Source organism: Balaenoptera borealis (genome assembly GCF_965194805.1).
Source record: "Balaenoptera borealis genome assembly, chromosome: 13".
Taxonomy (NCBI): domain Eukaryota; kingdom Metazoa; phylum Chordata; class Mammalia; order Artiodactyla; family Balaenopteridae; genus Balaenoptera; species Balaenoptera borealis.
In genome coordinates this window covers 12,350,881-12,364,382 of record NC_138870.1, presented here as the reverse complement: position 1 = coordinate 12,364,382, position 13,502 = coordinate 12,350,881, and the positions used below count along the sequence as shown (strand labels likewise).

Sequence of the window (13,502 nt, the reverse complement as noted above, 5' to 3'; positions counted from 1 at the left end):
CTTAACAGTACTAGTAAAATAAAGTTTAATGATGAGACAATGCTATCACTATATAAAGACCTGCTAAAGGTAAGAAACAGGACTAGTGTTGTCCTAAATGACACATTACGAAATTATTAATAATAAAGTCTTTGTAGTAAAGTCTCACTGTAAACAAAACTAACTATGAAACCAAAAAAATAACTTGTAGGCTGCCAAATATAATACCTAAATTCTAGTCACATTTGGTTGCAATTTGCTTTTAACTGTGAAGAAGCGACTTTATTTTCATGGACCACTTCTCCCTCATTTGTAAAACAGGCTCTATAAGTGGTTTGCAAGTCAGCATCTGAGACTATGCTTATATAGAATGAACGTACTGATAAAATTTTCCAGTTTCTTAGTCTTGGAATAAAATGAATTACTGCAGCATGCTACCGTGTGCTCATTTCAACTGATTAGAAGCTCTAGCAGTACATGTTAATATACAGATGTATTTAATAAAAAATTAAAAGTAGTAATTATTAATAAATATAGATTAACAAGCTAATATCTTTAAAAAATACGATTCATGGGAGAAGTAGATTAATATAAAAAGAATCACAGCAAATATTATTTAGTACTCATGACATTTTAGATGATGCCAGCCTTTCTTCACTGAATAAAGAAATATTTAAGATGCACTAAGTTAGATTATTTCTGAAGCTCTGCTATGGGTTGAACTATGTATCTCAAAAGTATATGAAAGTCTGAACCCCAAGTATCTCAGAACATGACCTTAGTTAGAAAGAGGGTCATCACAGAGGTAATTACAGCTGACTCTTGAACAACACAGATTTGAACTGTGTGGATCCAATTATACATGGATTTTTTTTCAATCAATATAGTACCTATATTTTCACTTTACAGATCTTTAAATTAAGTGTGGGGAAAAGTTTGTGTTCAATTAGAGATCACCAGATGTGAAATCAAAAGAACTAGGGCTTGAGTTCCGATTCTATCTGAAGTGTTTCAGCTACTGCCTTGGGTGAGTCATTTATCAATTCCTTCATTTTTTGAAGCAGATACCAGTGTACAGATTTTCAACTGCAGCAGGTGGGGACAGCACCTCTAACCTTCACATTGCTCAAGAGTCAAGTGTAGTTAAGATGAGGTCACACTGGAATAGGGTAGGTCCTAATCCAATATGACTAGTATCCTTGGAAAAAGGGAAAATTTGGAAACAGACAAACATACAGATACAGCACCATGTGAAGATGGAGCCAGAAATCAGGGTGATACTTCTATAAGACAAGGAATGCCAAAGACTGCCAGTAAACCATTTATAGCTAGAGTAGATATAAGGAACAGATTCTTCCTCACAGCCCTTAGAACCAATCCTGACGACAGCTTAATCTTGGACTTTCAGCCTCCAAAACTATGAGACAATACGTTTCTGTTGTTTAAGCCATCCAGTTTATGGTACTTTTTGTTAATTAATGGTAGCCCTAGCAAACTAATAGAGGCTCCTTTTATTTCTAATACTTAAAAGTTAAATATACTTTATTGTCAACTTCAAAAACATATCCCAGAAAGTAAGTTATAAAAATGATGACACACGGATATGCAATTCAAGTCAGTGTACAAACCTGTAGTTCAGTTAAAACTGTTTTATGCCTCTTGTTACACTCAATCTTTTCCACTCGTGTTTTCAACTCTGCCAACGTCTTATCAAATACACCACACTGTAGCGCACACAATTTTTCTTCCAGCAACCACTGTACAACCTAAAAAAATACACATTCCTTTGTTATAGCAAAAAAGGAATTTCAAGCAAGCAGCAAACAGTAAATATTCTGAAGTACTAATAAGATAGTACTAAAATATCAATTAAAAAAACATACTGGCATCCGTAACACAATGCTATCTGCTGAAATCCTCCACTTCTACATACATAATATCTACTGTAACACAATAAAATGTACTAAAAATAGAAAATTTCCAGAGGGTGAAATTTTTAAAACAATTTGAAATTGAAGTTTTAATATTTTCTTCCCACACCCTCTACTGTGATTTAAAAGAAACCAGCTGAAGGTAAGGAGCAGGTTTTAAATTTTCTAATCTGTTACAGATGATATTTTTGTGAGACACTAAGAATGTCACTGCACTATGAAATTCCTATAAAACATTTCTAAATGCCTACTCACAATTTCCATATTTATCTCATTATGGACCCATAACAAACAGGACACACAGTGCAGCTGACGGACCATCTCCGAATTACACTGCTCTAGAGGAGTAAACCCTCAGTATATACAGAAGTATATTTCAAAATGCTTTCTCATAGCTATCTTCATATTTCTAATAGCTCTATAAGAAAGACTGAACAAGCATTATTATCACCATATGGTTAAAAGAAAAAAGACACTGGGAGAAAAAAAAGCCACTTTTGTACTGCCTCTCTGTTCCTTTCTCTAATGGGGATATTTATACTTTATCTGAGTAGAACACTGGCCTAGATTATTTATAATTTCACCATTAAATCTATAAGACCTTGAAAAATTTTCACTGAGTCTTCTATTCTTCTCTTAAAAAGGCATTTGTCATCAACATGTGTGAACACATCTTGAAAAATATATTAAATACTTTATATTTTCATTATTTCTATCTCTAGTCTAACACATATAGGGGGAAGTTTCCAAAGTCTGTACTTTAAATATTCCCTTTCCCTAGTCATTCGAAAGCCTTGTCCATACCATTTTTAATACTAAGCCTAAGGTACATAACAAAGATTTTAGAACGTAGGGACTTACAGTCATGAAACCAGCTTATGATAAAAATTATAAAAACTAAAATGTTAACATATAAGACTCTAATGTTTCCACTAGAATAAAGTTCAATATAGAAGAAAAAATGAAAGCTGAAAATTGGTATTCAGTTTTGTTACTAAAGCAAATAAGAAAAGAAGCCATAATTTCTCTCCCATTTTGAAAATTACTACCATATCTAAAAAAACAAAACAAAACAAAACAAAACTATTTAGCTTCAAAAGAGTCATAAGGAATTTTAGAATTAAATTATTAAGGGTAATAAGCTTAACCAATTTCTTCAAGTTCTTTCTATGAAAAAGCTGAATATTTCAGTAAAATACAGAGTAATGTCAAAAATCTAGAAGAATAAAGATGGTGGTGTTTTTTGTTTAATATGCTTTTAACTTATAATCTCTAACACCTTTTGTAGTTTCTGGTTTATATCTCCTTTGGCTGTAATCTTTACTTGAAACTCTGCCTCATATTCTTCTTCCATATATCGACGGCGTTTGGACTGTACATTGTCCATGTCCTCTGACTTAGAACGTTTTCTTCTAAAAAATTCACCTGAGAAGAAAAAGCATAATGACCAGTCAGGTGTTTTTATTATAGATAGACCTTAATGCCTCTTCTCCAGCCTCAGGAAAATATTATTTCTAGCTATCAAAATAGCACTCTCAATAAATTATTTTATGAATTGTTCTTGTGATCAGAAAAGTAAATAGATAGCTTTTACCTTAAACTTGAAATGATTTTCAATATGCTAAATAAGAACCTCCAAATGCTAAATAAGTAAATGTACAAACAACATGAACAAAGAACATTTTTTCCCTGAAATGTTCGTATTAAGATGGAAGCCCAACTAACAATATGGGATGAGACGAAATCATCGCAAATTCATTCCTTTCACTAAATTCTCTAGTGTATATGAATTCTCTGACAAAATACAGTATTCATTCACAAGTCACAGATTTCTCAGTATTTATTCTCACATCACATGCCTCTACTAACTGTGCATAGCTTTAATTATTTAATTCTTCATCCTCAGTAAATCTTCTTCCTCAGTAAGTTTAGGAAAAATTCTTCCTTAATCACCAGCCTTAGGAAAATAATATTAGTTATTCTTAACATATCCTAATAAATTTCAAATATATAAAAATAATAAAATTAATGTCATTATAAAGGTAAATTTGGTAAAGAATAGACATTCAAAGACCTTCACTTAGAAAATTTCTGTTTCAAATATTGGTAACACTCATGAGATCATAACATATTTTATCTGGTTTCTTTTTCAATATAGAAACAGGAAAATATTAAAATATTAAAATCTCCACATTATCTATGAGCTTATTATTAAAATCCAATTCTATTCTACGATTTCCCTTGTATCATAACTTACGTAGTCACAGAGAGATTAGGTCATGATGGCAGAGTAGAAGGAGGTACGCTCATCCCTCCTTACAAGAACACTGGACTCACAACTAACTGCAGAGCAACCATCGACAAAGAAACACTTGAACCTACCAAAAAAAGATACCCTACATCCAAAGACAAAGGGGAAGCCATGGCGAGACGTTAGGAGGGGCACAATCGTGATAGAATCAAGTCCCATACCCACCAGGTGGGCAACCCACACACTGGAGAACAACCATACCACAGTTCTCCCACTGGAGTGTCCACTCTTGGAGGGCACACAGAGGGTCTTGTGCACATCAGGACCCAAGAGAAAAGAGCAGTGATCCCATAGGAGACTGGGCCAGACCTGCCTGCTAGCACTGGAGGGTCTCCTGCAGAGGTGGGGAGCAGCAGTGGCTCACTGCAGGGACAAAGACACTGGCAACAGCAGTTTTGGGAAGCACTCATTGGCATGAGCCCTCCCAGAGGCACCATTAGCCCCACCAAACTGCCTGTAGGCTCCAGTGCTGGGTCATCTCAGGCCAATCAACCAACAGGAAAGGAACACAGCCCCACCCATCAGCAGACAAGCAGATTAAAGTTTTACTGAACTCTGTCCACCAGAGAGACATAACCCAGCCCTACCCACCACCAGTCCCTCCCATCAGGAAGCTTGCACAAGCCTCTTAGATAGCCTCATCCACCAGAGGGCAGACAGCAGAAGCAAGAAGAACTACAATCCTGCAGCCTGTGGAATGAAAACCACAATCACAGAAAGGTATACGAAATGAAATGGCAGAGGATTATGTCCCAGATGAAGGAAAAAGATAAAACCCCAGAAAAACAACTAACTGAAGTGGAGATAGGCAACCTTCTGGAAAAAGAATTCAGAATAATGATAGTGAAGATGATCAAGGACTTCAGGAAGAGAATGGAGGCAAGGATCGAGAAGATGCAAGAAATGTTTAACAAAGACCTATAAGAACTAAAGAAGAAACAGAGATGAACAATACAATAACTGAAATGAAAAATACACTAGAAGGAATCAACAGCAGAATAACTGAGGCAGAAGAACAGACACGTAACCTGGAAGACAGAATGGTGGAAATCACTGCCATGGAACAGAATAAAGAAAAAAGAATAAAGAGATATGAAGACAATCTAAGAGACCTCTAGGACAACATTAAACGCACCAACATTCTCATTATAGGGATTCCAGGAGAAGAAGAGAGACAGAAAGGACCTGAGAAAATGTTTGAAGAGATTATAATTGAAAACTTCCCCTAACATGGTAAACAGTCACCCAAGTCCAAGAAGCACATAGAGTCCAAGGCAGGATAAACCCAAAGAGGAACACACCAAGACACATAGTAATCGAATTGGAAAAAAATTAAAGACAAAGGAAAAATATTAAAAGTAACAAGGGAAAAACAACAAATAATATACAAGGGAACTCCCATAAGGTTATCAGCTGATTTCTCAGCAAACGCTGCAGGTCAGAAGTGAGTGGCACGATATATTTAAAGTGATGAAAGGGAAGAATCTACAATCAAGAACACTCTACCCAGCAAGGCTCTCATTCAGATTTGACAGAGAAATCAAAAGCTTTACAGAAAAGCAAAAGCTAAGAGAACTCCTCTAGGTGGGAAAGAGACCAGCAACATAAAACAACCTTCTACATATATAGACTGCTATATCAAAACCTCATGGGAACAGCAAACCTAAAAACTACAATAGGTACGCACTCAAAAAAGAAAAAGCAACCCAGACACAACACAAAGGATGGTCATCAAACCACAAGAGAACAAAAGAGGAAGGGAATAAAAAAGACCTACAAAAACAAACCCAAAACAATTAAGAAAATGGTAATAGGAACACACATATTGAGAATTACCTTAAATGTAAATGGATTAAATGATCCAACCAAAAGACACAGACTGGCTGAATGGATACAAAAACAAGACCTGTATATATGCTGTCTACAAGAGACCTACTTCAGACCTAGGGACACATACAGACTGAAAGTAAGAGGATGGAAGAAGGCATTCCATGCAAATGGAAATCAAAAGAAAGCTGGAGTAGCAATACTCATTTCAGACAAAACAAACTTTAAAACAAAGACTGTTATAAGAGACAAAGAAGGACACTACATAATGATCAAGGGATCAATCTAAGAAGACATACCAATTGTACATATATATGCACCCAACATAGGAGCACCTCAATATATAAGGCATATACTAACAGCCATAAAGGGAGAAATCAACAGTAGCACAATCATACTGGGGAACTTTAACACCTCAGTTTCATCAATGGACAGATCATCCGGGCAGAAAATCAATAAGGAAACACAGGCCTTACATGACACATTAGACCAGATGGACTTAACTGATATTTATAGAACTTTCCATCCAAAAGCAGCAGAATACACATTCTTCTCAAGTGCACACGGAACATTCTCCAGGATTGACCACACGCTGGGCCACAAAGGGAGCCTTGGTAAATTTAAGAAAATTGAAATCACATCAAGCATCTTTTTTGATGACAATGCTATGAGATTAGAAACAAACTATAAGAAAAAAACTGTAAAAAACACAAACGTGTGGAGGCTAAACAATATGCTACTAAACAACCACTGGATCACTGAAGAAATCAGAGAGGAAATCAAGAAGTACCTAGAGACAAATGAAAATGAAAGCACAACGACCCAAAACCTGTGGAATATGACAAAGGCATTTCTAAGAGGGAAGTTTAAAGAAATACAATCTTACCTCAGGAAACAAGAGACATCTCAAATAAACAACCTAACCATACACCTAAAGCAACCAGACAAAGAACAAACAAAACCTAAAGTTAGTAGAAGAAAAGAAATCATAATGATCAGAGCAGAAATAAATGAAATAGAGACAAGTAAAGATAAATGAAACTAAAAGCTGGTTCTTTGAAAAGATAAACAAAATTGATAAACCTTTAGCCAGACTCATTAAGAAAAAAAGAGAGATCACTCAAATTAATAAAATTAGAAATGGAAAAGAAGAAGTTACAACTGACACCACAGGAATACAAAGGATCATAAGAGACTACTACAAGCAACTGTATGCCAATAAAATGGACAACCTGGAAGAAATGGACAAATTCTTAGAAAGGTACAGTCTCCCAAGACTGAACCAGGAAGAAACAGAAAATATGAACAGGCCAATCACAAGCACTGAAACTGAAACTGTGATTTAAAAATTCCCAACAAACAAAAGTCCAGGAACTGATGGCTTCACAGGCAAATTCTATCAAACATTTAGAGAAGAGCTAACTGCTATCCTTCTGAAAATGTTCCAAAAAAATTGCAGAGGAAAGAGAACCCCCAAACTCATTCTATGAGGCCACCATCACCCTGATACCAAAACCAGACAAAGATACCACAAGAAAAGAAAATTACAGGTCAATATCACTGATGAATATAGATGCAAAAATCCTAAACCAAATACTAGCAATCAGAACCCAACAATACATTAAAAGGACCATACATCACGATCAAGTGGGGTTTATCCAAGGATGCAAGGATTTTTCAATATCTGCAAATCAATCAGTGTGATACACCACAGCAACAAACTGAAGAATAAAAACCATATGATCATCTCAATAGATGCAGAAAAAGCTTTTGACAAAATTCAACACCAATTTATGATAAAAACTCTCCAGAAAGTGGGCATAGAGGGAATAAACCTCAACATAATAAAGGCCATATATGACAAACCTACAGCTAACATCTTACCCAACGGTGAAAAGCTAAAAGTATTTCCTCTAAGATCAGGAACAAGACAAGGATGTCCACTCTCACCACTTTTATTCAACATAGTTTTGGAAGTCCTAGACGCAGCAATAAGAGAAGAAAAAGAAATAAAAGGAATCCAAATTGGAAAAGAAGAAGTTAAACTGCCACTGTTTGCAGATGACACTATACATAGAAAATCCCAAAGATGCCACCAGAAAACTATTAGAACTCATCAATGAATTTGGTAAAGTTGCAGGTTACAGAATTAATACACAGAAATATGTTGCATTTCTATACACTAACAACAAAAGATCAGAAAGAGAAATTCAAGAAACAATCCCACTTACCATCACATCAAAAAGAATAAAATATCTAGGAATAATCCTATCAAAGGAGACAAAAGACCTGTACTCCAAAAACTGTAAGATGCTGATGAAAGAAATCGAAGACAACACAAACAGATGGGAAGATATACCATGTTCTTGGATTGGAAGAGTCAATATTGTCAAAACGACTATAGTACCCAAGGCAATGTAGAGATTCAGTGCAATCCCTATCAAATGACCAATGACATTTTTCACAGAACTAGAACAAAAAAATCTTAAAATTTGTATGGAGACCCAAAAGACCCCAATAGCCAAAGCAATCTTGAGAAAGAAAAACAGAGCTGGAGGAATCAGGCTCCCTGACTTCAGACTACACTACAAAGCTATAGTCATCAAAACAGTATGGTACTGGCACAAAAATAGAAATATAGATCAATGGAACAGGATAGAAAGCCCAGAAATAAACCCACACACCTATGGTCAATTAATCTATGACAAAGGAGGTAAGACTATACAACAGAGGAAAGACAGTCTCTTCAAGTGCTGGGAAAACTGGACAGCTGCATGTAAAAAAATGAAATTAGAACATTCTTTAACACCATACACAAAAATAAGCTCAAAATGGATTAAAGACCTAAATGTGAGACCGGACACTATAAAACTCCTAGAGGAGAACATAGGCAGAACACTCTGACATAAATCATAGCAATATCTTTTTCAATCTCTCTCTCAGAGTAATGGAAATAAAACCAAAAATAAACAAATGGGACCTAATTAAACTCAAAAGCTTTTGCACAGCAAAGGAAACCATAAACACAATGAAAAGACAACCCACAGAAGGGGAGAAAATATTTGCAAATGACGTGACTGACAAGGGATTAGTCTCCAAAATATACAAACAGCTCATGTGGCTTAATGTCGTCAAAACAAACAACCCAATCAAAAAATGGGCAGGAGACCTAAATAGACATTTCTCCAAAGAAGACATACAGATGGCCAAGAAGCACATGAAAAGATGTTCAACATTGTTAATTATTAGAGAAATGTAAATCAAAACTACAATGAGACATCACCTCACACTAGTCAAAATGGCTATCACCAAAAAAATCCACAAACAACAAATGCTGGAGAGGGTGTGGAGAGAAGGGAACTCTGCTACACTGTTGGTGGGAATGTAAACTGGTACAGCCACTATGGAGAACAGTATGAAGGTGCCTTAGAAAACGAAAAATAGGGCTACCATATGATCCTGCAATCCCACTCCTGGGCATATATCTGGAGAAAAACATAGTCCAAAAGGATACATGTACCCAAATGTTCACTGCAGCACTGTTTACAAGAGCCAAGATATGGAAGGAACCTAAATTTCCATCGACAGAGGAATGGATAATTAAGCTGTGGTACATATATACAATGGAATATTACTCAGCCATTAAAAAGAATGAAATAACGCCGTTTGCAGCAACATGGGTGGACCTAGAGATGGTCATACTGAGTGAAGTAAGTCACACAGAGAAAGAGAAATATTGTACGATATCTCTTATATGCATAATCTAAAAAGAAATGACACAAATGAACTTATTTACAAAACAGAAACAGACTCACATTCTTTGAGAATGAACTTATTGTTACTGGGGGGTGGGGGAAGCGTGGAGGAAAGGGATAGTTAGGGAGTGTGGGATTGACATGTACACACTGCTACAATTAAAATGGATAGCCAACAGGGACCTACTGTATAACACAGGGAACTCTGCTCAATATTATGTAACAATCTAAATGGGAAAAAAATTTGAAAAAGAATTGATACGTGTATATGTATAACTGAATCACTTTGCTGTACACCTGAAACTACCATGACATTGTTAATAAATACTCCAATATAAAATAAAAAGTTAAAAAAAAGAAGATGTAAAAAATTTAGAACTGTGTCTGGTACATAGGTAAGTGTTATCAACACAGTTGCTTTTATTATTATTAAGTAGTAGTATTATTGAAAGTTTAAAAAAATAATAACTTACATAGTCACAGATGGAGAGCAGTATGACAGGGAGAGTTACAGAACCCAACCTAATGACATTCAGTAACATCGTTTCCCCTTCTCATACAGCTTAAGAACTGTAAGTAGATTGAGACACATACTTCCATTTGCCTGTATCATCCCAGACAAAATTCCTATGGTCCAATGCTCTAAAAGCAAATCTAAAACAATTTCTCTCAAGACATTCAGATAGCACCTTACTAAATAGTAAGCTTAAATCTTTCTATGGAGCAATGGAAAGAATAAATAAATAAAACAATAAAGTACATGAAATAATTAATACTTTCAAAGATCCTTGGGTTAGCCATCAACAAAACGATTTAACTGTGGCTTACTTAAACTGAAAAATTTTACAAGCATCTCATGGACAGAAAAGTATTTTCCACAGCCTTAAAAGCAGAAACAATTTTTAAAACTATTTCAGGTTTGTTTGTACATGCTTACTTTTCTCAGAAGGTCTTTCATCTTCATGTATTACTTGCTCTTCTTCCTCAGGTTTGCTGTCCTTTTCATTATTTTCTACTTCTTCTGTAACAAAAATAGAAAAGGAAATTTTCTTCCATCAGAATTTGTAACAGTTCATTATAATTTATACTTTTGGTGTAATTATCCAGTTGATAATATTTTAGGAAATCAGAGCCTCAAAATGTAAAATATTGGGAATAAAAAGGGAGCATGAACTGGTGGAAATAAGTGGACAAGTCTAGTTTTAAATGTTTCTGCAAGTTCATAATAAACTCTTAACATGGAAAAAAATTAAATAATATAGATTTTAAAACAAAGAATCTTAGTAATTTACTGTCATCAATAGATTAATAAAATGTGAAAACAACTACTATAAAGCATTCAGACTCCTTTACATTCAATTATTAAAACTAAAACAGTGGTTGTGGCAATTACAAAAAAAATTATAAATTGCTGGCGAACTCAGAACACCTAATATTTTGACCAGACAGGTTGAATCATTAGGTTATTTTAACGGTTATGGATAGGGAAAAGCTATCCTAAAGATAATAAAAGTTTTACTTAAAAGTAATAGCTACTTTGATACCAGTGCCAACAACTAACTTAGCTCGGTGCTTGACATATATTAGTTCATATCCCCAAAAAAATCCTACACTATAAACAGTATTTTTGCCATCATATATATAGATGAGGAAAGTAACGTTCAGAAAGGTTAAGTAATTTTCACAAAAAGCACATAAAATCTAACAACTAACGAGTGCTACCAAAAAATATTGCTAAAAATAGCCATACAATTGCATTGTTACAACAAATAAAATTCCAGAGGCACCAGAAATGGCCTTTGGTCAATCAATCTATAGCTCCTCAACTAACTTAATCATTTAGGGGAGAAGAACAAGTCACTAACATGTTTGGGTTTCTATTTTTCCCCCTTACATCCTTGCAAGTGGCGCCCCTGCAGCTTCAATAAAGCATGCCGTATTTCATCATACTCTACAACCACAATTAAATAAACAGTCATGGGTATATAGAACTATATAAAGATTTTGATATGGCATCTCTGCTCCAAACACCAGGGTTTTAATTTCAACAGCCCTGATGGTAGAAGTCAAGGTTAAAAAAACTTAAAAGAATTTTTAGGTGAAAATAGGCAGAGACTAGGATCACTGATGAACCTATTACAATGTTTTTCACACTAAGATAAACAATAAAGCTGTAAAACGTGAACATAGTAATACAAAAGAAGGACATTTACACAGTATATATAAAGATTACTGAGACTATTTTTAAACTTTAACATAAATGAATATTAAAAAATTAACTTTCCAATTACCACCCTATGCTCATTAAGAAATTTTTTTAAGATCTCATCCCTCAACCCCAGGTCAATGAAATGAAAGTTTGTTTTGCTCCCCTGTAGACTGCACACTCATTACATAGCATTTTTTCCTATATATACTTTTCCAAGTTTTCCTGCCTTTAATACTGAGGATGGTGACTCCTATAGTTTCCTAGTTTCCAGAAACACAGAGTAATTGGGTTGCTTAAGATGAAGGTTTACTTAGTCTTTATTTAGCAAACCATCCTTCCACCCAAAGAACAAAATTAGCCCTGGCTCCAATTAGGGTTACTTCAAGCCAGATCAGAAAACAGCAAAGCAAACTGGCCTGGTTTGGTCTGCCTCTTTTATGCATGTTAGCTCCCTCTCCTCCCACAGATATGGCAAGCTTAGCTCGCAATTCCTTCATTTTATTCAAACAACTCCTCTTATCATCAAATTCCCATTTTCCAGGTATGTTTAGAAGATATGACTGGATTCTCAATACTTAAAACACTCATTAGGACTCTGAAACAGACAAACAGAATTAAAATTTAGGCTCGAGTTTTATATAATAAAGAAGTTGGGATTTAAAAAAATGGTACTAACAAAGTCTACAGAAGGGAGTAATGCCCTATATTTCTTTAATTTTTTTTGTTGTTGTTCACAAAGCCTGTAGAGAATCTAAGTGAACCTCCATCAACTCAGAGTGATAATCAGAGGCTCATGTACATAGTGTTATGTATAATTTCAAGTAGTTTCTGGGACTCCTAAAACTCATCCAAATACTTGGGTTAAGACTGTCTTTTTTAGAATCTGTCTTCATTCACAGTTTCTGCTATAATTCCTCCCATCTTGAGTATAGCCTCATATATTGGCATACATTCACAAACAGTTCTATCTGTGGTATTCTTTCCTTTCAACCAGCTTAGACAGTAAGCTCCTTAAGAGCATGTACCAAACCTTGTAATTTTGGTAACCCTTAGAACTTTGGGGAAGAGCTGAGACAAAGTAGATATTTAATATATTTCTAATGACTGTTATCTTTAATAAAATTCATTAAATGAAGGTGGAAAAACTGTATTGTAGAGGTTCAGAAGACAGAATTTACATTAGGGGTTAGTTTCCCATTTTCAGAATTACATAGAACTTTATTCCAAGAAAATACGGACGAAACCGTTGCCCTGGATCAGGGGTTGGCAAACATTTTCTGTAAATGGTCAAAACGAAGTATTTTCGATCTTGTGGGCTCTATGGTCTTTGACACAACTACTCAATTCTGTCCTTATGGTGGGAATTGATGATAAACAATATGTAATATGTAAACAAATAGATGTGGCTATGTTCCAACAAACCTTTATTGACCAAAAACAGTTAAGGCCTATAGGTCACAGTTTGCCAATCCCCTGTCTTAGATTAATGG

The 13,502-nt window shown here is 35.0% G+C and overlaps 1 protein-coding gene across 5 annotated transcripts in view; it reads right to left on the bottom strand.

The window, feature by feature from the left end:
• ATF7IP (activating transcription factor 7 interacting protein) overlaps positions 1–13,502 on the bottom strand; it is a 117,926-nt gene that overhangs the window by 48,719 nt on the left and 55,705 nt on the right. For all 5 annotated transcript variants that reach the window (XM_082352574.1, XM_082352577.1, XM_082352573.1 and 2 more), the window contains 3 exons: positions 10,741–10,824; positions 3,190–3,335; positions 1,608–1,745 (listed from right to left, as the gene is read on the bottom strand). In XM_082352574.1, the coding sequence (XP_082208700.1) occupies positions 1,608–1,745; positions 3,190–3,335; positions 10,741–10,824 (368 nt within the window). The remainder of the gene's footprint in view (positions 1–1,607; positions 1,746–3,189; positions 3,336–10,740; positions 10,825–13,502) is intronic.